Source organism: Coregonus clupeaformis, chromosome 30 (assembly GCF_020615455.1).
Source record: "Coregonus clupeaformis isolate EN_2021a chromosome 30, ASM2061545v1, whole genome shotgun sequence".
NCBI classification, from domain to species: Eukaryota; Metazoa; Chordata; class Actinopteri; order Salmoniformes; family Salmonidae; genus Coregonus; species Coregonus clupeaformis.
The window spans coordinates 21,091,963-21,113,911 of NC_059221.1; the positions used below are offsets into that span (position 1 = coordinate 21,091,963).

The window sequence follows — 21,949 nt, forward strand, 5'->3', positions numbered from 1 at the left end:
GTGGAACCAGTAAAAAACAATTGGAAAACTGGGCAAGCTTTATTCAACTACACTAGGTGTAATTGATATACAACCATTACTATATAATACATGTTGAATATGTTGGGTATTGGAAAATTACAACAGGGCTAAGCAAAACTATGGATAACAACAAAAAACATAAAACGCTTATGCATTTATTTGGGAACACGCCCTAATTGCCATGGTTTCCTGGTTTATTAAAGACTGTACAAACTCTGCATACATACATTTTTGGCGTACAGACATATTATTTGATTTGTAAATCATATTGATTACGTCAAGACATAGTAATGCTGGGTCAGCCATATGTTTTACAAGTCAGCGTAGCTGCGCACTAGGGCAGGATCAATGGTGTCACATGATTTGACACTGACAGCGCTGGCGAAAAGCTAAGGAAGGAAGGTGAGCTATCGGTGAGGTTTTCGTTATATGTTGAATGTCATTTTTTATGGAAAAGGACGTCGTTTAAAATGCTTTTGAACAAATAGACAAAATCAGTCTGCTAAGTAGCATTTGAGGACAGGGGCGTCCAGTTATCATCAGGCATGGCTAGCAAGCAACTGTAGCTAGCCCAATATTTGACTAAAGGAGCCTAACATTACTCCGTAGTCCAAGGACCTTACATGTTCTGTTTTAAAGGGCAAATTGCCTCTGGAAGCCAAAACAACCAAATTCTCAAATATAAACTTGAATCGATTCTCATTTGCGGTTCTAGAAACATAACCCTCTACTTTCATATCACATCCAAATAATTTCACAAATGCAAAATACACACTTACTGTATGTACAGTGTTTTAATCGGGTTTAACACAGTTACAGCGACAGTACTTTTCAGTGACAACACATTTGTGGTGTCTGTCCTTTACACACAGGTGTTCCGAGACGCAGATAGCTAATTAGCACAGGTCTTCCATCTTTACAAGCGCTCAAATACGGCCATGTGGGAACCCTAACCATATAAAGGTGTGTATCAATTTAACCTTTTTGTTTTTTGAAAATTATGTCTTGCTGATATGAAAGATAAGGTCCTTATGCTTCAAAAACTTAAGGCAAGCAATGCATGTTAATGTTCAGACCAAGCGTTGCGGCTCTCTTTACAAAACTTCCCCCTACAGAAGACGCCTTCTTCCAATTTGTATTTATTTTATTTCACCTTTATTTAACCAGGCAAGCCAGTTGAGAACAAGTTCTCATTTACAACTGCGACCTGGCCAAGATAAAGCAAACCAGTGCGATAAAAACAACAACACAGAGTTACATATGGAATAAACAAAACGTACAGTCAATAACACAATAGAAAATGTATATACAGTGTGTGCAAATGTAGTAAGTTATGGAGGTAAGGCAATAAATAGGCCATAGTGCAAAATAATTGCAATTTAGTATTAACACTGGAGTATATATAGATGTGCAGAAGATGATGTGCAAATAGAGATACTGGGGTGCAAATGAGCAAAATAAATAACAATGTAAATAATATAATAATAATAATATAATAATAATATGCCATTTAGCAGACGCTTTTATCCAAAGCGACTTACAGTCATGCGTGCATACATTTTTGTGTATGGGTGGTCCCGGGGATCGAACCCACTACCTTGGCGTTACAAGCGCCGTGCTCTACCAGCTAAATAACAATATGGGGATGAGGTAGTTGGGTGGGCTAATTACAGATGGGCTGTGTACAGGTGCAGTGATCGGTAAGCTGCTCTGACAACTGATGCTTAAAGTTAGTGAGAGAGATAAGTGTCTCCAGCTTCAAAGATTTTTGCAGTTCGTTCCAGTCATTTTCAGCAAAGAACTGGAAGGAATGGTGGCCAAAGGAGGTGTTGGCTTTGGGGATGACCAGTGAGAAATACCTGCTGGAACGCATACTACGGATGGGTGTTGCTATGGTGACGGATGATCTAAGATAAGGCGGTATTTGCCTAGAAGTGATTTATAGATGACCTGGAGCCAGTGGGTTTGGCGACTAATATGTAGTGAGGGCCAGCCAACGAGAGCGTACAGGTCACAATGGTGGGTAGTATATGGGGCTTTGGTGACAAAACGGATGGCACTGTGATAGACTACATCCAATTTGCTGAGTTGAGTGTTGGAAGCTATTTTGTCAATTACATCGCCGAAGTCAAGGATCGGTAGGATAGTCAGTTTTACGAGGGCATGTTTGGCAGCATGAGTGAAGGAGGCTTTGTTGCGAAATAGGAATAACTTTGGATTGGAGATGCTTAATGTGAGTCTGGAAGGAGAGTTTACGGTCTAACCAGACACCTAGGTATTTGTAGTTGTCCACATATTCTAAGTCAGACCCGCCGAGAGTAGTGATTCTAGTTGGGCGGGCGGGTGCAAGCAGTGTTCGATTGAAGAGCATGCATTTAGTTTTACTAGCGTTAAAGAGCAGTTGGAGGCCATGGAAGGAGTGTTGTATGGCATTGAATCTCGTTTGGAGGTTTGTTAGCACAGCGTCCAATGAAGGGCCAGATGTATACAAAATGGTGTCGTCTGCGTAGAGGTGGATCTGAGAGTCACCAGCAGCAAGAGCGACATCATTGATATACACAGAGAATAGTCGGCCTGAGAATTGAACCCTGTGGCACCCCAATAGAGTCCAGACAACAGGCCCTCTGATTTGACACATTGAACTCTATCTGAGAAGTAGTTGGTGAACCAGGCGAGGCAGTCATTTGAGAAACCAAGGCTATTTAGTCTGCCAATGACTTACACTACATAACCAAAAGTATGTGGACACCTGCTCGTCGAACATCTCATTCCAAAATCATGGGCATTAATATGGAGTTGGTCCCCCCTTTGCTGCTATAACAGCCTCCACTCTTCTGGGAAGGCTTTCCAGTAGATGTTGGAACATTGCTGCGGGACAATAGCATTAGTGAGGTCGGGCACTGATGTTGGGCGATATACCTGGCTCACGGTCGGCGTTCCAATTCATCCCAAAGGTGTTTGATAGGGTTGAGGTAAAGGCTCTGTGCAGGCCAGTCAAGTTCTTCCACACCGATTTCGACAAACCATTTTTGTATGGACCTCGCTTTGTGCACGAGGGCATTGTCATAATGAAACAGGAAAGGGCCTTCCCCAAACTGTTGCCAAAAAGTTGGAAGCACAGAATCGTCTAGAATGTCTTTGTATGCTGTAGTCTTAAGATTTCCCTTCACTGGAACTAAGGGGCCTAGCCCGAACCATGAAAAACAGCCCCAGACTATTATTCCTCTTCCACCAAACTTTACAGTTGGCACTATGCATTGGGCCAGGTAGCGTTCTCCTGGCATCCATCAAATCCAGATTAGTCCATCGGACTGCCAGATGGTGAAGCGTGATTCATCACTCCAGAGAATGCGTTTCCACTGTTCCAGAGTCCAATGGCGGCGAGCTTTACACCACTCCAGCCGACGCTTGGCATTGTGCATGGTGATCTTAGGCTTGTGTGCAGCTGCTCGGCCATGTAAACCAATTTCATGAAGCTCCCGACAAACAGTTCTTGTGCTGACGTTGCTTCCAGAGGCAGTTTGGAACTCAGTAGTGAGTGTTGCAACAGAGGACAGACGATTTTTACGCACCTCAGCACTCGTCGGTCCCGTTCTGTTAGCCTACCACTTCACGGCTGAGCCGTTGTTGCTCCTAGACATTTCCACTTCACAATAACAGCACTTACAGTTGACCGGGGCAGCTTTAAAAGTGCAGAAATTTGACAAATTGACTTGTTGGAAAGGTGGCATCCTATGACGGTGCCAACGTTGAATGTTACTTAGCTTTTCAGTAAGGCCATTCTACTGCCAATGTTTGTCTTTGGAGATTGCGTGGCTATGTGCTCGATTTTATACACATGTCAGCAACAGTGTGTCTGAAATAGCAGAATCCACTAATTTGAAGGGTTGTCCACATACTTTTGTATATATAGTGTATATGTAATGGAACTGAATCATGATCAAGGGCTAGCATAGCTTTCTTCACACAGTATAAGCACTCGGAAGCCGACGTTCGTGAGCATTCTCATAGACTTTGACTGGGCGGGTTAGCAAGTTAGTTTTGTGGCATCTACATAAAAGATTTCGGCACCGTTTCTGTCTTTTGTCATTGATATTCTGTGACTAACAATGTAGCTGTCGTTATAATAGGGCAGCCCTTTTAATGTCAAGAAGTCGCAGAAGTCAATCGCTGGATCGTGTCTGTTGCGACCTGTCCTGTTTTGACAGAGTAGCTACCATCTGGAACACAAATTGCATTACACTGTGCCCAATTTCTTTGCCACTGAAGCTATATCCCGGGATTAATGCCGATCTAGCCGACAGTGTTCTGTACCTGCCAATAACACACTGTCTGGACTCTGGAGGCTAAATTGAATTAGCCTGCATGTAGCCTACTCCCCTACCATTCTCTAATTAGTTGTGCTGTGTATGTGTTTATAGGGATCTGACATCTGCCCTGGCCGTGGCGTCCTCTCTACCTTGAATGTTTGTGGAATGGCTGCAGTTTGGCAGCAGGTGTTGGCAGTGGATGCAAGGTAAGTCTCATTTAAAGAACTGGTGGCATGGCTTAATGGCCTCACAGTACTGATAAAAATAAGTCTACTGATACAGATCTTGCATAGATTGCTGTCTAGGGCTAGCCTGGTTAAACCAGACTGACCGCTGCTAAAACAATGGTGATCGCAGTTGTTAGTCTCGTTAAACCAGGCTAGCCAAGGGCATTGATTGTAGTAAAACTGCTGTCAGCATGTTTGTATTAGTGAATAGTAGGCCTAATACTTATACAGCAGTTCTCAGTTCAAGCAAAACGATCTAAAGAAAGGTACAAAGTGAGAAATTACCATTCACAGATCCTACTGTTGCTAATAACTGTTGTCTGTCTCTCTCTCTCGCTCTCTTTACCCCCTTCCCGCGATCACTTCACAGGTACAATGCTTACCGCACACCTACGTTCCCACAGTTCCGCACGCAATACATTCGCCGGCGCAGCCAGCTGCTCAGGGAGAACGCCAAGTGTGGCTTTGAGCCGGGGCTGCGCAGACATTACCTGAGGCTGCGCAGCCAGCTGCTGGGCATGCGCTACGGGCCCCTGTCTGAGCAGAGCAGCTTCAGGGCCAGCAGTGTGCGCAGCTCCCGCACCACATTGGACCACATGGAGGTTAGACTCAGAGACTGAGAGGAAGGGAGAGCGAGAGCGAGATGGTCAGAAACAGAATACTGTCAATAAGTAGTTTGAACAGTCAAGATTAGACTGAGATGAGATGCCGTCAAGGTAAATTGAGATGGAGGGAGAAAGACAAACGTAGGCAGACTCAGAAGATGATTGTTTTGATATGGCCTGTAAATCTCTCACTGCTTGCACTCACTCCATTAGGTTCTCTTGCTCATTATCCCACCCTCTTTCTTGACAGGACTTTGAGGAGGACCCCCGTGCTCAGGGGGCTCGTGGTCACCGTCGATCGGTGAGCAGAGGCTCCTACCAGGTAAAGGCCCAGATGAACAGGGCAGTCTACGATGAGAGGTAACCCCAGCCACTCCTTACTGATCCCATTCATCCTTTAGTCTCTTTTCTTTTGAAACACTGGATTGTTTCATGTTTATAAGCACAGCATTTCATTGAGTGATGGTCAAATGTGTAATAAATTATTCTTCCTGATTAGAAACGTTAGTTTGTTTGTGCCTACAGGCCTCCAGGTGCCTTGGTGCCAACCTCTGTAGCAGAGGCTAGCCGTGCCATGGCCGGGGACACCACTCTGAGTGAGAACTATGCTTTTGCTGGCATGCACCACATATTTGACCAACACGTGGATGCTGCAGGTGAGTGGAAAGGACAGTATGTGATGGAAAGATATCAATGCAAGGACTGAGTATTTCTGTGTCTTATTCTCATGTTTTGTTGGGTTCCCTCTTCTCCTCTAGTTCCACGGCTGCAGTTTGCTAACGATGACAAGCACCTCCTAGCCTGCTGCTCATTGGACAGCACTCTATCTATCATGACCCTGTTCTCGTCCCCGCCCAGTGTGAAGGTGATCCTGAAGGGTCACGCAGGTCCCGTCACTGACTTCGCTTGGTCCCTTAGCAACGACGTCATCGTGTCGACGTCAAAGGATGGGACGCTGCGTATTTGGAACACGGAGGATGGGAGGTGTATCCGTGAGGTCAGAGACCCTGAGGCCAGCGAACTGCTCTGCTGCACCTTCCAGCCCATGAACAACAACCTCACAGTGGTGAGTCATAGTAAAAGCGTTGTCTCTACAATGGCCAAACTCTCTTCCTTACGGCTTCCCTGACCTTCACCAATGCTCACCCTGACCCCCTGACCTCTGTTCTGTCCTCCAGGTGGGGAACAGTAAGCACCTCCTGCAGGTGGTAAACATCTCCACAGGGAAGAAGGTGAAGGGAGGTTCTAGTAAGCTGACAGGACGGGTGCTGTCTATGTCCTTTGATGCCCCTGGGAGGATCCTTTGGGCCGGGGACGACAGGGGCAGCATATTCTCCTTCCTGTTTGACATGGCCACAGGTAGACCGAGGAAAACCCTCTCTGCTTTTTATGAATAAGTAGTATAAAATCATTTTATCTATAAAGCGCTTTATCACAAACCCAAAGTACTAGGCCACAAGCATAGGAAAGAGAAGTGTTGTGTGTGTGTGTGTGTCTAACAACAACTCTGAATTTCGACCCACAGGGAAGCTGACCAAAGCCAAGCGGCTGGTGGTGAGTGAGGGCAGTCCCATCTGCAGCATCTCTGCCCGCTCCTGGATCAGCAGAGAGGCCCGAGACCCCTCCCTGCTTATCAACGCCTGTGTCAACAAACTGCTACTCTACAGGTCACACACACAGAGGCTCCATTAGTTATAATCCAAACACTTAAAAATGAATTTAACTGTCATAGTTTCATTAACTGCTGCATTTTGCATTGGAACGTGTATGTAATATCAGTCATACATACTTGTATGCTATTGCATAAACAAGGAAGGTGTGATCCACTCTGTGCACTGTATGCTGAGTTGAGTTTGACTGGTTCTGTGTTCCTCTCGTCTTCATAGAGTGGTGGATAATGAAGGCACTCTGCAGCTGAAGACGAGCTTCCCTATCAAGCATGGCTACCAGCCCCTCCACAGCATCTTCTGCCCTCTCATGTCCTTCAGACAGGGCGCCTGTGTTGGTATGAGCCTCACTCACACTGCCTTACTTATAACATAGTTATAGCATAGGATTGTTCACACCAGTATTCTCTCTCTAACTCTCTCTCTTTCCTGTTTTTCTCCCCCTTTTCTCCTCTCTTTATGCCAGTGACTGGCAGTGAGGATGCCTGTGTCTACTTCTTCGATGTGGAGCGCAACACTAAGGCCATAGTCAACAAGCTGCAGGGTCACGGTGGCCCAGTGCTGGATGTCAGCTTCAACTGTGATGAGAGCTTACTGGCCTCTGCTGATTCCACTGGCATGGTCATCATCTGGAGGCGGGAGCAGAAGTGATCAACCAACCACACAGTGGGGGAAAAAAGTATTTAGTCAGCCACCAATTGTGCAAGTTCTCCCACTTAAAAAGATGAGAGAGGCCTGTAATTTTCATCATAGGTACACGTCAACTATGACAGACAAATTGAGAATTTTTTCCCCAGAAAATCACATTGTAGGATTTTTTATGAATTTATTTGCAAATTATGGTGGAAAATAAGTATTTGGTCACCTAATAACAAGCAAGATTTCTGGCTCTCACAGACCTGTAACTTCTTCTTTAAGAGGCTCCTCTGTCCTCCACTCGTTACCTGTATTAATGGCACCTGTTTGAACTTGTTATCAGTATAAAAGACACCTGTCCACAACCTCAAACAGTCACACTCCAAACTCCACTATGGCCAAGACCAAAGAGCTGTCAAAGGACACCAGAAACAAAATTGTAGACCTGCACCAGGCTGGGAAGACTGAATCTGCAATAGGTAAGCAGCTTGGTTTGAAGAAATCAACTGTGGGAGCAATTATTAGGAAATGGAAGACATACAAGACCACTGATAATCTCCCTCGATCTGGGGCTCCACGCAAGATCTCACCCGTGGGGTCAAAATTATCACAACAATGGTGAGCAAAAATCCCAGAACCACACGGGGGGACCTAGTGAATGACCTGCAGAGAGCTGGGACCAAAGTAACAAAGCCTACCATCAGTAACACACTACGCCGCCAGGGACTCAAATCCTGCAGTGCAAGATGTGTCCCCCTGCTTAAGCCAGTACATGTCCAGGCCCGTCTGAAGTTTGCTAGAGTGCATTTGGATGATCCAGAAGAGGATTGGGAGAATGTCATATGGTCAGATGAAACCAAAATAGAACTTTTTGGTAAAAACTCAGCTCGTCGTGTTTGGAGGACAAAGAATGCTGAGTTGCGTCCAAAGAACACCATACCTACTGTGAAGCATGGGGGTGGAAACATCATGCTTTGGGGCTGTTTTTCAGCAAAGGGACCAGGATGACTGATCCGTGTAAAGGAAAGAATGAATGGGGCCATGTATCGTGAGATTTTGAGTGAAAACCTCCTTCCATCAGCAAGGGCATTGAAGATGAAACGTGGCTGGGTCTTTCAGCATGACAATGATCCCAAACACACCGCCCGGGCAACGAAGGAGTGGCTTCGTAAGAAGCATTTCAAGGTCCTGGAGTGGCCTAGCCAGTCTCCAGATCTCAATCCCATAGAAAATCTTTGGAGGGAGTTGAAAGTCCGTGTTGCCCAGCAACAGCCCCAAAACATCACTGCTCTAGAGGAGATCTGCATGGAGGAATGGGCCAAAATACCAGCAACAGTGTGTGAAAACCTTGTGAAGACTTACAGAAAATGTTTGACCTGTGTCATTGCCAACAAAGGGTATATAACAAAGTATTGAGAAACTTTTGTTATTGACCAAATACTTATTTTCCACCATAATTTGCATATAAATTCATTAAAAATCCTACAATGTGATTTTTTTCTGGGAAAAAAATTCTCATTTTGTCTGTCATAGTTGACGTGTACCTATGATGAAAATTACAGGCCTCTCTCATCTTTTTAAGTGGGAGAACTTGCACAATTGGTGGCTGACTAAATACTTTTTTTCCCCACTGTACTTCTGTCAATTCTCTGCTAGAAAAAAAGCAGCTACCACTACTGTCCAACCATAAGCCATTAGAACTTCACTTCTAGAATGTTAAATACAGTACAAATTAAATGAACTCTGACAACGTGCAGTGAGGTAATCAAGGGATATCTGTGTTGTCTAGGAGGTTTTAGTGGAGTTTTTAGGTTTTCACCATAGAAAAGAGAGCACTGCTTCTCACTGAAGGACCTGAGAGGCTTGCATGAGTCAAGATTAAGACCTGTAATGACACCCTGGTATAGAGCTAACTGTTTATTGTAAAGCAGTAATGAAGCAGAATAATGGAATATACTAATTGACAGCCTTATTTATGCATTTGCCCATTTGCCTTCAAGGGTTCCCATGTTTATTGTTGGACTTTGATGTATCAAGAACCCATCATAGAAATCATTATTGACAATTCAGAATAACTACAGGATCAATAAAGACTGATCAAAATGATGGGACCTCAAAACATTTGTGAGTGTTTGTATTTGCATTTGCCTGTGTTTGTCACTGAAGTCTTGCTGGTTGCAAATTACTATAATATATTTATTAAATGCATATACTGAATAAAGTAACCACAGTACATCACACAGAGTTGCTTGATTTTGTTGAATTGCTAGTGTTTATTACAATGTAGCCATGTGTAAATTATTTTCGTTTTCCACACTTGAGCTAGAAGTCTATTGGTCATTTGGGCTGTCATTCTAAAAGCGGATCCATCCAACCTTTGGCTAGCGAGAGTTCCTGGGATTTTGGCGGTGAAGTAAAGATGGCGGAAGATTTAAAAGGTAAGGTCCCAAATTCTAAAGAAAATGTTGGATTTTGTTTACTTTTCTTCGGTAACAGCTGTTATGTGATAATCACGCTTTAAAAAAATTATATATCATGAAGTTGATTAGAAAAATGGTGATGCAACACAGTTTATTATATATTTGTCGAAGTTAGCCTAGCTAGCTAACGTTAGCTGGCCCATTTCGCAATCAGTGGTCGAATCTTGTAGCTAGTTAGCTGCAACATGTTTGATTTTCATTAATAAACAGTAGTGAATATAACTACCATCGCATATGAATACTTAGCAACCTAGCTATGCACATACAGAATGAAAACATGTTGATAAATAAATGGAGTCATGATGATAGTTGCTGATCGGAGCGAGCCATGTCGTGTTGTTCTTTGTGTAACTGGCTTGTCACTCACTGCAGAGTGCCAAGTTGCATGTAAAGTGACAACGAGCCAGTTGCAGACACACTGTCGTCATGAAGGGATTGTGTGCTTGGATCTGGGGGTCAACAAGAGACAAATGCACGACTTCGAAGTGGAGTACCTGTGTGACTACAAGAGGACACTTGTTCCTGGAAGGAAGAGAGCCAATCCAACGGGAGTACCAAAGGTTAGAACAAATTCTATCTATCAGTGGTGGAAAAAGTACCCAATTGTCATACTTGAGTAAAAGTAAAGGTACCTTAATAGAAAATTACTCAAGTAAAAGTGAAAGTCACCCTGTAAAATACTACTTGAGAAAGTCTAAAATAATTTGGTTAGAAATATACTTAAGTATCAAAAGTACATGTAATTGCTCAAATATACTTAAGTATTAAAAGTAAAAGTATATATCATTTCAAATGTGTTATATTAAGAAAACCAGATGGCACGATTTTTTAAATATATATATATATATATATATATATATATATTTATTTTTTTAATCGTGCCATCTGGTTTTCTTAATATAACACATTTGAAATGATATATACTTTATATATAAAACAGGATAGCCAAGGGGCACACTCCTAAACTCAGACATCATCATTTACAAACAAAGCATTTGTGTTTAGTGAGTCTGCCAGATCAGAGGCAGTAGGGATGACCTGGGATGTTCTCTTGATAAGTGTGTGAATTTGACCATTTTCCTGTCCTGCTAAGCATTCAAAATGTAATGAGTACTTTTGGGTGTCAGGGAAAATGTATGGAGTAAAAAGTATATTATTTTCTTTAGGAATGTAGAGGAGTAAAAGTTACCCCAAAAAACTACTTAGGTAGTACTTTAAAGTATTTTTACTAGTATACTTTACACCACTGCTAGCTATGCTATGGTTTGATTTTGGTAGCTAGAGATTATATTGATCCAGCTTTAATTTATGTAATTTACAGTGCTGGCAATGTCTGACTGTCACTGAAAGCATCCATCTTTAATTGAGAGAGACATGCTCCCCTGCAAACCCTGCTCCAACCTGTATGTGTATGTGTGTCTTTCAGAGGGGTTGGGATAAAATAGAAGTCACATTTCCGTTGGACCTTGTGTACAGTTGGCCAAATAAAGTGATCTTAAGAGATGTCTACCTTGTCATAGGGGCACCAGAGTTTAGTCTGACTCCTTGTCAGCTGCTGTTTTTTTCCTAGGAGAGGGAGTTCTACCTGGTTAAATGGAAGCGTTACCCAGATCACATGAACACCTGGGAGCCGAGGAAAAACCTCAGGTGTGTGGAGCTCCTACGTCAGTTCTGGGACGATGTCTTCCTGGAGCTGCAGAGACAGAAAAAGACTGTAGTCCCCAACCGGTTTGAACCAGAGCTATCCTCTTACCTGGAGCAGAGAGCCAGGCATAGGCAGAGCCTGCAGAGGTGGGAGGCCCAGATCAACAGTGTCGGGGGCCTCACCAAACGCATCCTGGTCCGCAACCGTGTGGACCTTGAGGGCCCTCCGAAGAACTTTACCTACATCAACGGATACAAGGTGTGCAAGGGCTTGTGAATCACCAGTACTTTGTATCCAAGACATGTTTCAACTGTAGTGATGCTACCCTCTTTATCACTGTCTAGTATATAGGCTGCAGTATTATGCATCAGCAATACAGTACAAATATAAATATGTATAATGAAATCAAAGATTTTCTCTCCTAGGTGGGTGAGGGCATTTCGGTGACGACGGTGGCAGTGGGGTGCGAGTGCACCAACTGTTTGGAGAACCCTGTGGGTGGTTGCTGCCCAGGAGTATCGGGCCATGGCTTTTCCTACAACGAGTGTGGGCAGGTGACGGTTAAGCCTGGGCAGCCCATCTATGAGTGCAACAAGAAGTGTCGCTGTGGACCAGACTGCCCCAACAGAGTGGTACAGAGAGGGATACAGCATACCCTCTGCATCTTCAAAACAGACAACGGGCGGGGGTGGGGCGTACGCGCCTCTGAGCGTATCAAAAAGCATTCCTTCGTCATGGAGTATGTCGGAGAGGTAAGAAAGACAACTTTGATTATAGAGAGAGCTTATTTGGTGCTCAGTTTCTAATATCACCAGCAGCTGTCACAATTGACAATCAAACATCAACATACTACTAGTGGTTTTTATTATCTCATGCAGCACTGTGTGTATCCTGGCTGTATTACACGGTATGGTTGTTCTCTGTTGTGATTGGCTGTGTTGTGTTCTATCCAGATCATCACTACAGAGGAGGCAGAGAGGAGGGGTCAGGTCTATGACAGACAGGGAGCAACATACCTGTTTGACCTGGACTATGTTGAGGATGAGTACACTGTTGACGCTGCTCGCTATGGAAACGTCTCCCACTTTGTCAACCACAGTGTGAGTGGGGGAAGGGAAACTTACTGGTTTGGGGTCAATTCCATTTCAATTCAGTTAAGTACTTACTGAATTGAAAGGGAATTGACCCCCAACCCTGTTACTGATACTTACCAAATCATTTCACATTTGAGAACACTTAATCATTAGACCTTGTCTTTTCTGACCTCTGTCCCAAAGTGCAACCCGAACCTGCAGGTGTACAATGTATTCATAGACAACCTGGATGAGAGACTACCACGCCTGGCTTTCTTCTCAAACCGTGGTATCAGAGCTGGGGAGGAGCTCACCTTCGACTACAATATGCAGAGTAGGTTTCATCTGATATATCATACTGTATATCCACAGATCACAAGATCGCTGAAATAAAAGATATGGAAATACAGTCGAATTACATTTCTGAGAGCCTACAAAATGGAACATTAATTCATATGTCTCAATAGAGCTGGTGGTAAGGTTAATGGAAGATTTAGAATCCATTTAGGTTGTAGATTCGGTGATATCTTAAAATGGGTTGCATTGCTTCTGTCATTTTAACCCTTTTTTCTTTTTGTCTTTCTAGTTGATCCAATAGATGTGGAGAGCACTAAAATGGACTCCAATTTCAGTATGACTGGCTCACCTAAAAAGGCTCACATGTCTGGATCACCTAAAAAGGCTCACATGTCTGGATCACCTAAAAAGACTCACATGTCTGGATCACCCAAAAAGGATCACATGTCTGGATCACCCAAAAAGGATCACATGTCTGGATCACCCAAAAAGCGTGTGCGCATGGAGTGCAAGTGTGGGAATGACAATTGCAGGGGGTACTTGTTTTAGGGGTGTGACACCATTAGTGCCATCATGACAATTAAACTTTATTTCTGGCATTTTAAATGGACTGTGAATATTTGGTGTCTTTTAATATTCAACCCTTTCATCAAACACTATTCATTAGGGTTGGGACATCATATGTTTAATTTGTTTCTAACCTGTTTGCAGTTTTTTAGAGTTATTTGGTTTTAGTATACAACACTAGAATCAAATTGTGTGCCATATTTAAATAACATAAACACTATGATCTCTCATTGAATGCTGAACTACTTTTCATTTGATGTAATCATCTGCTGTACAATTTGTCTGTACAAAACTGGCATGTGTGAAAGTTGAAAGGTGTGTTTTTAATATGTATGAAAATGCACTCTTCCATGACTTTTTGGATTAGGAGCCGTTGATTAGTGATGGGGGGGAAATCGATAGTTACATATTGGGATATTATTTTTGACTATAAATCGTATAGGTTTGACAAAATTGGAATATAATTTTTTGCTGAAGTTGGCTGCACCAAAATGCCAGTAGTTTTCCATCATAGCTTGTTCTCCATATTATTTTTAGATAGGGCGCCAATATCTTTTAAACACTTATTTCCATGACTGATCAAAACTGGTTTTCTCATGGCTCTCTCTTGTCCCTCTGCAGCAGATATATGGTGAGCAATATGTTTGGAACATCGAATTGTAATAAAATCACATTATCGAATCGCAATACATATAGAATCGTGAGAATCTCAATACATATCGTATCGTGAGGTCCCTGGCAATTCCCAACCCTACCGTTGATAGAGAAATTGTAAAGAGCTTTCTTGTGACTGCAATTCAATAGGCTGGCTAAAACCATTAATTACAGGCGGTAGGCCTGTCACTCGTGTTAAGCCTCACATTTATTGGTATATGGAGCTACTGTCCCCTCATAGAGGTTGCACTGGGTTAGACTGGCAAAATTGTAGGACCTCTTCCCATTGTGAGATCTTATGTATCACGTGTCTCAGAGTAGGAGTGCTGATTTTAGGATCAGTTTTGCCTTTTAGATCAGCACTTCTACTCTGAGATACTTGATACGTACTGCCCCAGACTTTCCCTAACGGATGTCATTCAGTGGCAAAAGCTACACTGTATATTGAGCATTACTAGGTCATCTTGGTCCAGATCTTTCTGTAAATAAAACATGCCTTTTTCTTACGAATGTACAACTGGCAAAATAAAAGGAATATTTTATTATACCAACTGCATGTTTAGCTCTATTTGTTTTGTGTTTCTCTAATTGCTAAGAATATGGATCCCATAGCAACTGAAGTCAGTAGCCAGATCAAAATGCAGCAAAAGTAGACTATTGGTGAGTGGAAAAAACAACCCCTTTAAATACTGTACAACAGGATATCTTAGAGATGAATACCAGACCCCTCCAATCTTTCTAAACCCCATTTCACTTCTCAGTTGTTTTTTCAATGTCAAAACATTATTTGCAAACTTCAGTCTGGGAACCATGAAAAAATGCAACTCTTGATGTTGGAAAGCATGCTATTTTGTTGCTCTCTGCCTTTAGAAAGTGTTATCTTTGAACAAGGAATGTTCAGACATATTTAAGCCAAATAATTAGCACTGAATTCCAAACATTACTCTTATCTAAATTAGTGAATGTCATTAGATTTTTATGATTATCTGGAATATAGAAGGCACATACTTTTGCCCAGGTTATATTGGTGGTTCCCTGATGGTTAAAGAAAATAAATAACAATATGGGTCCCATTACAATGCACATGAGATTCTTTCCAATCTAGATTCATTATCCATTTGCAGTTGATGATAACCTATGCTATTTTGGTGACAGTTGCAATCGCCTCCATTGAACTAGAGAAAATCACTGTTAATAGTTTTGACATTTTCAGCCATATAAATGAGATAATCTACGGATAATGTTAATTACCAAGTATTACTACAAACCTGCTTCTCATACTGCATGTGTCCACACACACACACACACACGTGATATGTACATCACATATGAAACGAAGTCATAATTCATTTGCAAAAATAGTAGCATCTGATAAACATTATATTTACAAAAAAATGTCAAATAGACATTTCAGTATAATATAAACAAAACACACCAATCCCACCACCATCACTCAATGCAGTAGAGCAGGGGTGTCATACTCATTTTGCTCCGGGGGCCGCATTTGCTCTTCAACAGACTGAGGGCCGCACTGAATTTTTTTAAATATTTCCTCTGCGTCGAAATTTGAACAAAATAGTCCTCTATCCATAATATTTTTTATTTTTGATGCTCCCTGACTGTCTAGCTTTAATTTCGGTGATTATTAGCAAGCTGGACACAGTCAAGAAACTGTATGAGTGTAGGTCCATTATAATTTCTACACAGTTTCGATTTGGTTTTAGTCATTATAAAGTATATTGAGTTTGTTTCACCCCCCCACACATTTCTTCTTCTAAAAATACATTTTTTAAATAATTGTTTTATGCAAACCACCTGCGGGCCGGATGTTTGACACCCCTGCAGTAGAGCATCATGTGATGGTGAACACCAACAGCTCATGGCGAGGCAGCTGTTGGTGTTGTCTAGTCCTGCTGTAGGTGGGCAGGTGGGCCCTCAGCACTTTCCTCAAGTCCTCATTGAGAAGGAGGCAGAAGATTGGGTTGACCCCGGCCTGGGCGAAGCTCATCCACACTGTGATGGAGAGGTACCTGTGTGGGATGGAGCAGGACTTGACAAACACCCTCCAGAAGCAGGCCACTATGTAGGGAGCCCAGAGCACCAGGAAGAGCAGGGTGACGATGTAAAACATCCTGCCCAGACTCCTTTCCATCCTCACCTCCTCCATGCCCATCAGACGCCGGTGCTGCTGGTTGTGCAAAGTCTGCCTGATGCCCAGCAGGGTGGGGGGCATTGGGCCCCGGCCGAAGCCTGCGATCCAGTTGGCTGCTGCCTGGCCCGTGGCTCCTGGTCCATGGAAGGTCCAGTTCTGGCTGATGGCCGGCACTAGCTGGATAGGCTTCATCTTCCGGTGCTTGTATTCAAACAGCAGGAGTTTGGCGTAGAAACCATGAGTGGCCAGGACCACGATGGCCAGCATGAGCATGAAGCCCAGAGTGTCATTGGTCTTAAGGTAGCGGTGCTCGAAAATGCACTGGTCCTCGTCTTGAATGAACTTGTACGTCCCCACGTCAAAGATGGGTGGGGATGACATAGCGATGGCCAGAGTCCACACCATGCAGATGATGGCAGCGCAGGTCCAGACCGTCATGCGCTTGGTGTAAAAGCGGTGATGGGCAATGGCCAGGTAGCGAGTCACAGCCACACAGAACAGCATGAAGGCAGCGTGAAAACAGAAGAGCACAGCCAGGAAGGCCACCACCTTGCAGCTGAAGGTGCTGTAGGTCCACTCAGAGCTGTTGTGGACAGACACCAGGACAAAGGGGAAGCAGGCAACAGAGCGGACAACATCAGCCAGGCACAGGTCCAGGAGGAAGAAGTAGGGGGCCTTGTGGAGGGCCCGGTCTCGGAGGACCAGCAGAGACACCAGCAGGTTGCCCACCAGGCTAACACAGAGGATCAGGCCCAGGAACACCAGCTTGATGTAGGCGGACACAGCTGCAGCCGAGATTCCTTCACTGCTGCTGGTGCTGATGCTGCTGGCCCTCTGTGAGGCCAACACTGCCAGCAGGCTGCCTGGGCCATCAATGCCAAAGATCTGGGTCTGGTTAGACATGCCTCCAGCTCTGTGATTCTAGGGGTGGGGTGCTTGGGTGATTCTACCCCTTCTCTCTCTCCGACCGACGCCACTCTTCCGCCTCAGGCAGCCCTCCTCTCGTACGTCCTGGTGTATGCCTCTGTCCCACTCTTACAGGGAGCTGTGAGGATCCATTCTACATAACAGACTCATTTGTCCTCTCTCCATTACATTCAGCACCTGTGAACAAAGAAACAGACAGACATAATAAGACAGTGCATTAACACTCACTCCAGGAGGGCATAGTTAGCACATTTATCCATTTACCAGAACGCAATCATCTGCAAAGCAGGCAGCCTCTACTTATATGTTTGTCAGACCGATTCAGATCCATAAAAACAACAAAGAAAACATGGCTTCTCAGAAGTGTGTGTTGGGCAACAGTGAAGATATCTCCGCCTTACTGTCTTTCAATGGCTGGGATCAGATCAGCAGTTCACCAGCATGCCAGCTCCTTGGCTCTCTCAGTAATTACCTTGCCTGTTGCTAAGATACAACAGCTCACATACTTTGTGCAAGTGTGGGTGTTTGAGTGCATGCATGGGGGTGTATAGGGGATGGAGCAGAGCAGAGCACAACCAAGCAGATCAAATAAGAAAGACAGCATTAGAGTCCAACTAATTCACATTCTAAATGTGAAAATAGTGTTTGTGGCGAAAAAGGGTACTCCAAATTGGTTATGTGATTAAAAGGACACTGTAAATGGAAATTGAGTTATCATTACAGCTGAACAAAGGAGTTGGGAGGAAGATGCAGGTCTATGAGTGTGTCTGAGAGTGAGTGATTCACCTGTTGACTTCATAGAATATAAATGATTCCCTAATATTTGAATACACAGGCCTCCCAGGGGACAATGTAGGCCTAAACATAATAATAATAATATATCAAGGAAATGTCTACATAGCATGCAGGGAATTTTCTGCACATTAGAATACCCTGACCCAAGCATATTTCAACTTAATTGTAGAAGGAGCAGGTACAATAAAGAAATGTAACTAACCAGGCTGCGGGAATTCATTGTTGTGCCCATCAAGCAAACATACAGCACAATGGACAGCGCCACATCAGCGCGAACTAAAACAAAGGCCCGATCGCAGATTTCAGCACCCATGTCACTGAACAGCGCCGTGCCCAGGAAACTCATATGATGATAACAATGCACCTGTTCTTGGGGCTGAGCCTGCAGGGAGGCACTAAATACATAGAAGAGTATTGCATACTGCTCTAATCCCAATTAAGACTGTGTAGATGCATGTCATCTTTTTCATAGACCTTGGCTACAAATGACTAGCTTTGATAAGAAACATATTTCTGCATGAACACATATCACTTTATCACTGCATTGACTCTTGACTCGTTTTAAGTAATGCCCTGTGAACATGCAGCATGGGAAAGAGATATAAGGTGCATCGTCATGTCACATTTACATTATTTGCTTCATATACAGAAATAACTTACCTTCGATTTCTGGGATACAATTTTGGAGAAGCTACTCTGAAAATATAGTTTACCAAGCTAACAATACTTCACACTGGAAGAAGTTAAGCTACACTAAATCTACCCTTAAGAAAAATATAGTTTACTTAACTAAATAAAGTTACATTGAAAAACTAGTTCACTACATCCAAACTACAAAAAACTATCATATCTAAATCTGAAATGTCAGACTACAAATTGAAAGAATAGATCACTCTGGAGTCAGATGTTAACAGAATGTGTGATTTAGCCTATTCCACACAAAAACTGTTTCAAGTGAGAATTGGGCAGGTCTAATGCTGAAAAATAAAGTAAATTATTGCCTACGTCACCGATATTTCCTTTTTTTTATTGCAAAAAATGTAGTGTGTAGTTCCAGTAGTTAGCTACACCGCTACATGGCAAAATAATTAAATGTAACTACTGAAAACACTACCAAGATTTGAATTTAGTTAAACTACCACCAAGCTACTGCAAAATGTAGTTAAATTACTAGCTTAGTTCACTACTCTCCAACACTGCTGGGAAATGTAAAGATGCCGGACACCTCCTTCATAGAAGCGGCATTGACATTGTATGAACACATTCTCCAGTCAATATTGAAACCACGTCACTCAAGATAGGCTATGTCTGTCCTCTCTGAGCGATTACACAATTGGGTTGGGCCACAGGTAGCATAATGTTTACTGGGCCTCTTAAGCATAAGTTTGACACAGACCAAAGGATGTGTCCAATTTTAGTGTGCATCATTTCATGTAATTTGCACTATCATCGGATAGGCTATTGTTGCATCAGGTCGGAGGTAAATAGAGCCTAACGACAATTTAGGAGAGGTAACAGTAACAGCACGTAGGCTAGCCTCTATAGCCTGCAATACAATCTTCCTCTATATCGTCAGATCCAAATCTCAGATTTTCATAGCCATAAACGTAAAATGAAATATCGAGTTTCCCTTGACTAACGTCTTGACGCCCCTTGACGCATATCCACAGTCTTCAAAATAACCTCGATTAATCTCTATTTCCATGATGTCAAAGTAAACGCTGTGCATTTATTTACCCAGTAATTTGAAGCCAGTCTGTGTTGTTGTCCGGTGAAGGTCCACATTGCATTTGTCTGCCTAGCGAACGGTCGGAGCGCATTTGATTTGGCATTGGCTTTTGAAAATGACAAACATTTACATTTATATTGCATGTCTAGTCGACAAACATATGTTAAAAATAAAAACATTTGGGTGTTTAAATTAATTATTTTAAAGTAATCCCAATTAAATGGCTGCGTCTGCCTGCGTGGATGCTGTTCGCCTATTCGTATAAATCTTTGGTATTGCTTGCAGAGGGGGGAGTGTACCTACATGCACATACTCTATTACCTCAATTACCTCAACTAGCCTACCTCGTACCCCTGCACATTGACTCTGTACCGTTGCTCCTTGTACATAGCCTCGTTATTGTTATTTTATTGTGTTACTATTTCCTTTTTATTTAGCAAATCATTTTCTTCCTTTTTAACTGTGGATTGTTGGGAATGGGCTTGTAAGTAAGCATTTCACGGTAAAGTCAACACCTGTTGTATTCGGCAAATGTGACCAATACATTTTGACTTGATTTGATTAGAATCCCACCTATCAGAATCAGAATCACCTTTGTTTGCCAAGAAGCCTACCAGGTTGTTTAAGGTCACAGTGCATGTACCAGGAATTCCCTCTATATGTGAAAGGTCAAATGTCATGACCTCGGAGTGGGAATGCACTGTGACCTTAAACAACCTGGTCTCAGAGCATTTCATATTATTCTCTACTTAAATTCAAGACACTCCATTTAGTATGATATGTTACGTTTCGTATCGTATGTATTCATTTGTGATTACAATTCGTATGATATGTTAAGTAATGCAATTCTTACAATACAGTAAAACTTAAATGAATAGCCTTGGGATTAATTTGCTTAAATCACTGAACACAACAGGCGCTTATTAGAGACAAGCTTCTATTTGAGCCAGGTGTCTATTTCCCATCTATTTCCCATTTGAGCCAGGTGTCTGTACTCCCGAAGTTGTTGACTGTTTTTGTGCTTGCCAGTTAGCTAGCAGTTCTCAGCTTTTAGCAGCCAATGGCTAGCAGTTTCCTACTGGCGATAAAAAAATATTATTGCCAGAGTTATTTTGAGTCATTACTGAATTAATTAATGTAACAAATAAAACATTAAACCTTGTACAATTCATTTAGACCCAGTGTTTATTTGAAACAGACATTTATTTGCTGAAATGTGTGCCGTTGCCTGGCTATTAAAAGGGACAGGCGGCTATTTGTACTATATGTTATGAATTTGCAATATGTACAATATGTTACGAATTCCAATTTGTTGTTGCTAATGTCAGCTAGGTGGCTAAAGCTAATGTTAGCTAGACTAGGGGTTAGGGTTAGGGGTTAAGTTAAAGGGTTAAGGTTAGGGTTAGAGTTAGCTAAAAGGGTTAAGGTTAGGGGACGGGGACTGGTTAGCTAACATGCTAAGTAGTTGCAAAGTAGCTAAAAAGTAGTAAGTTGCTAATTAGCTAAAGTTGTCCACGATGAGATTCAAACACACAACATTTGGATTGCTAGATGTTTGTGTTATACGACCACTCATCCACCCCGTCCAACCACCCTCCCTTCATTTTTGCCTTAAGTAACCATCGTTCTTATGTAACCATACCAAATGTAACATATCATACTAATTTGAATGTCCTGGATTTACTTTACTATGTCACGTCTAGTGTATGAGACCATGCTGCCTTAAAATGAATCAATACTGACCAATACCTATGTAATAGAAATTGTAATTTGGCCCAACAGTAATTATAAAACACATGTATAAGAGTTGCTTTATTACAATTAAAATATCCTAAAGATTAGATCATTTATAGCTGTATAAAAATATTGTAAGATAACAAGCATTATCCAAAGAGTCTGCCATTACTTTTCTCTGTGTAGTTAACCACAACAGTCGCTGGGGGGCAGATATGTCCTGTTTTTTGTATTTTTCAGCTGTTAAATTAATTACTATTTTGCAGAGGGGGCATAGCAGCGGGAAATTGGGGTGCTGAGGGTGCTGCAGCACCCCCTGAAAAAAACAGAATACAAAAAATATATAGTGCATTCGGAAAGTATTCAGACCCCTTGACTTTTTCCACATTTTGTTACCTTATACTCAAATTGATATATTATTGTATCTCAA

General features: G+C 42.5%; 3 protein-coding genes across 7 annotated transcripts; 2 read left to right on the forward strand and 1 right to left on the reverse strand.

Annotated features, from left to right (window-relative positions):
- Positions 1 to 350: 350 nt before the first annotated feature.
- LOC121546692 (WD repeat-containing protein 13-like) lies at positions 351 to 7,534 on the forward strand. Of its 3 annotated transcripts, XM_041857923.2 has the most exons (11): positions 351 to 423; positions 894 to 984; positions 4,443 to 4,537; positions 4,929 to 5,160; positions 5,414 to 5,523; positions 5,689 to 5,819; positions 5,922 to 6,229; positions 6,342 to 6,522; positions 6,689 to 6,830; positions 7,050 to 7,168; positions 7,297 to 7,534. In XM_041857923.2, the coding sequence occupies exons 3-11, from the start codon at positions 4,497 to 4,499 to the stop codon at positions 7,479 to 7,481; spliced, it is 1,449 nt and encodes a 482-aa protein (XP_041713857.1). In that variant the 5' UTR covers positions 351 to 423; positions 894 to 984; positions 4,443 to 4,496; the 3' UTR covers positions 7,482 to 7,534. The 3 variants fall into 3 exon arrangements, with proteins under 3 accessions (XP_041713857.1, XP_041713856.1, XP_041713858.1); XM_041857922.2 differs by lacking the exon at positions 894 to 984 and having other exon boundaries at positions 356 to 423; XM_041857924.2 differs by lacking the exon at positions 894 to 984 and having other exon boundaries at positions 368 to 434.
- Positions 7,535 to 9,743: 2,209 nt separating this feature from the next.
- LOC121545663 (histone-lysine N-methyltransferase SUV39H1) lies at positions 9,744 to 14,165 on the forward strand. 2 transcript variants are annotated; one of them, XM_041856406.1, is made up of 7 exons: positions 9,744 to 9,904; positions 10,319 to 10,506; positions 11,517 to 11,849; positions 12,017 to 12,343; positions 12,545 to 12,691; positions 12,869 to 12,998; positions 13,251 to 14,165. In XM_041856406.1, the coding sequence occupies exons 1-7, from the start codon at positions 9,886 to 9,888 to the stop codon at positions 13,508 to 13,510; spliced, it is 1,404 nt and encodes a 467-aa protein (XP_041712340.1). In that variant the 5' UTR covers positions 9,744 to 9,885; the 3' UTR covers positions 13,511 to 14,165. The 2 variants fall into 2 exon arrangements, with proteins under 2 accessions (XP_041712340.1, XP_041712339.1); XM_041856405.1 differs by lacking the exon at positions 9,744 to 9,904 and having other exon boundaries at positions 9,911 to 10,506.
- Positions 12,963 to 20,051, reverse strand: LOC121545664 (probable G-protein coupled receptor 173). Of its 2 annotated transcripts, XM_041856409.1 has the most exons (3): positions 19,794 to 20,051; positions 15,998 to 17,438; positions 12,963 to 13,048 (listed from the first exon to the last, which is right to left on the reverse strand). In XM_041856409.1, the coding sequence occupies exon 2, from the start codon at positions 17,235 to 17,237 to the stop codon at positions 16,035 to 16,037; it is 1,203 nt and encodes a 400-aa protein (XP_041712343.1). In that variant the 5' UTR covers positions 17,238 to 17,438; positions 19,794 to 20,051; the 3' UTR covers positions 12,963 to 13,048; positions 15,998 to 16,034. The 2 variants fall into 2 exon arrangements, with proteins under 2 accessions (XP_041712343.1, XP_041712342.1); XM_041856408.1 differs by lacking the exon at positions 12,963 to 13,048 and having other exon boundaries at positions 15,922 to 17,438.
- Positions 20,052 to 21,949: the final 1,898 nt, after the last annotated feature.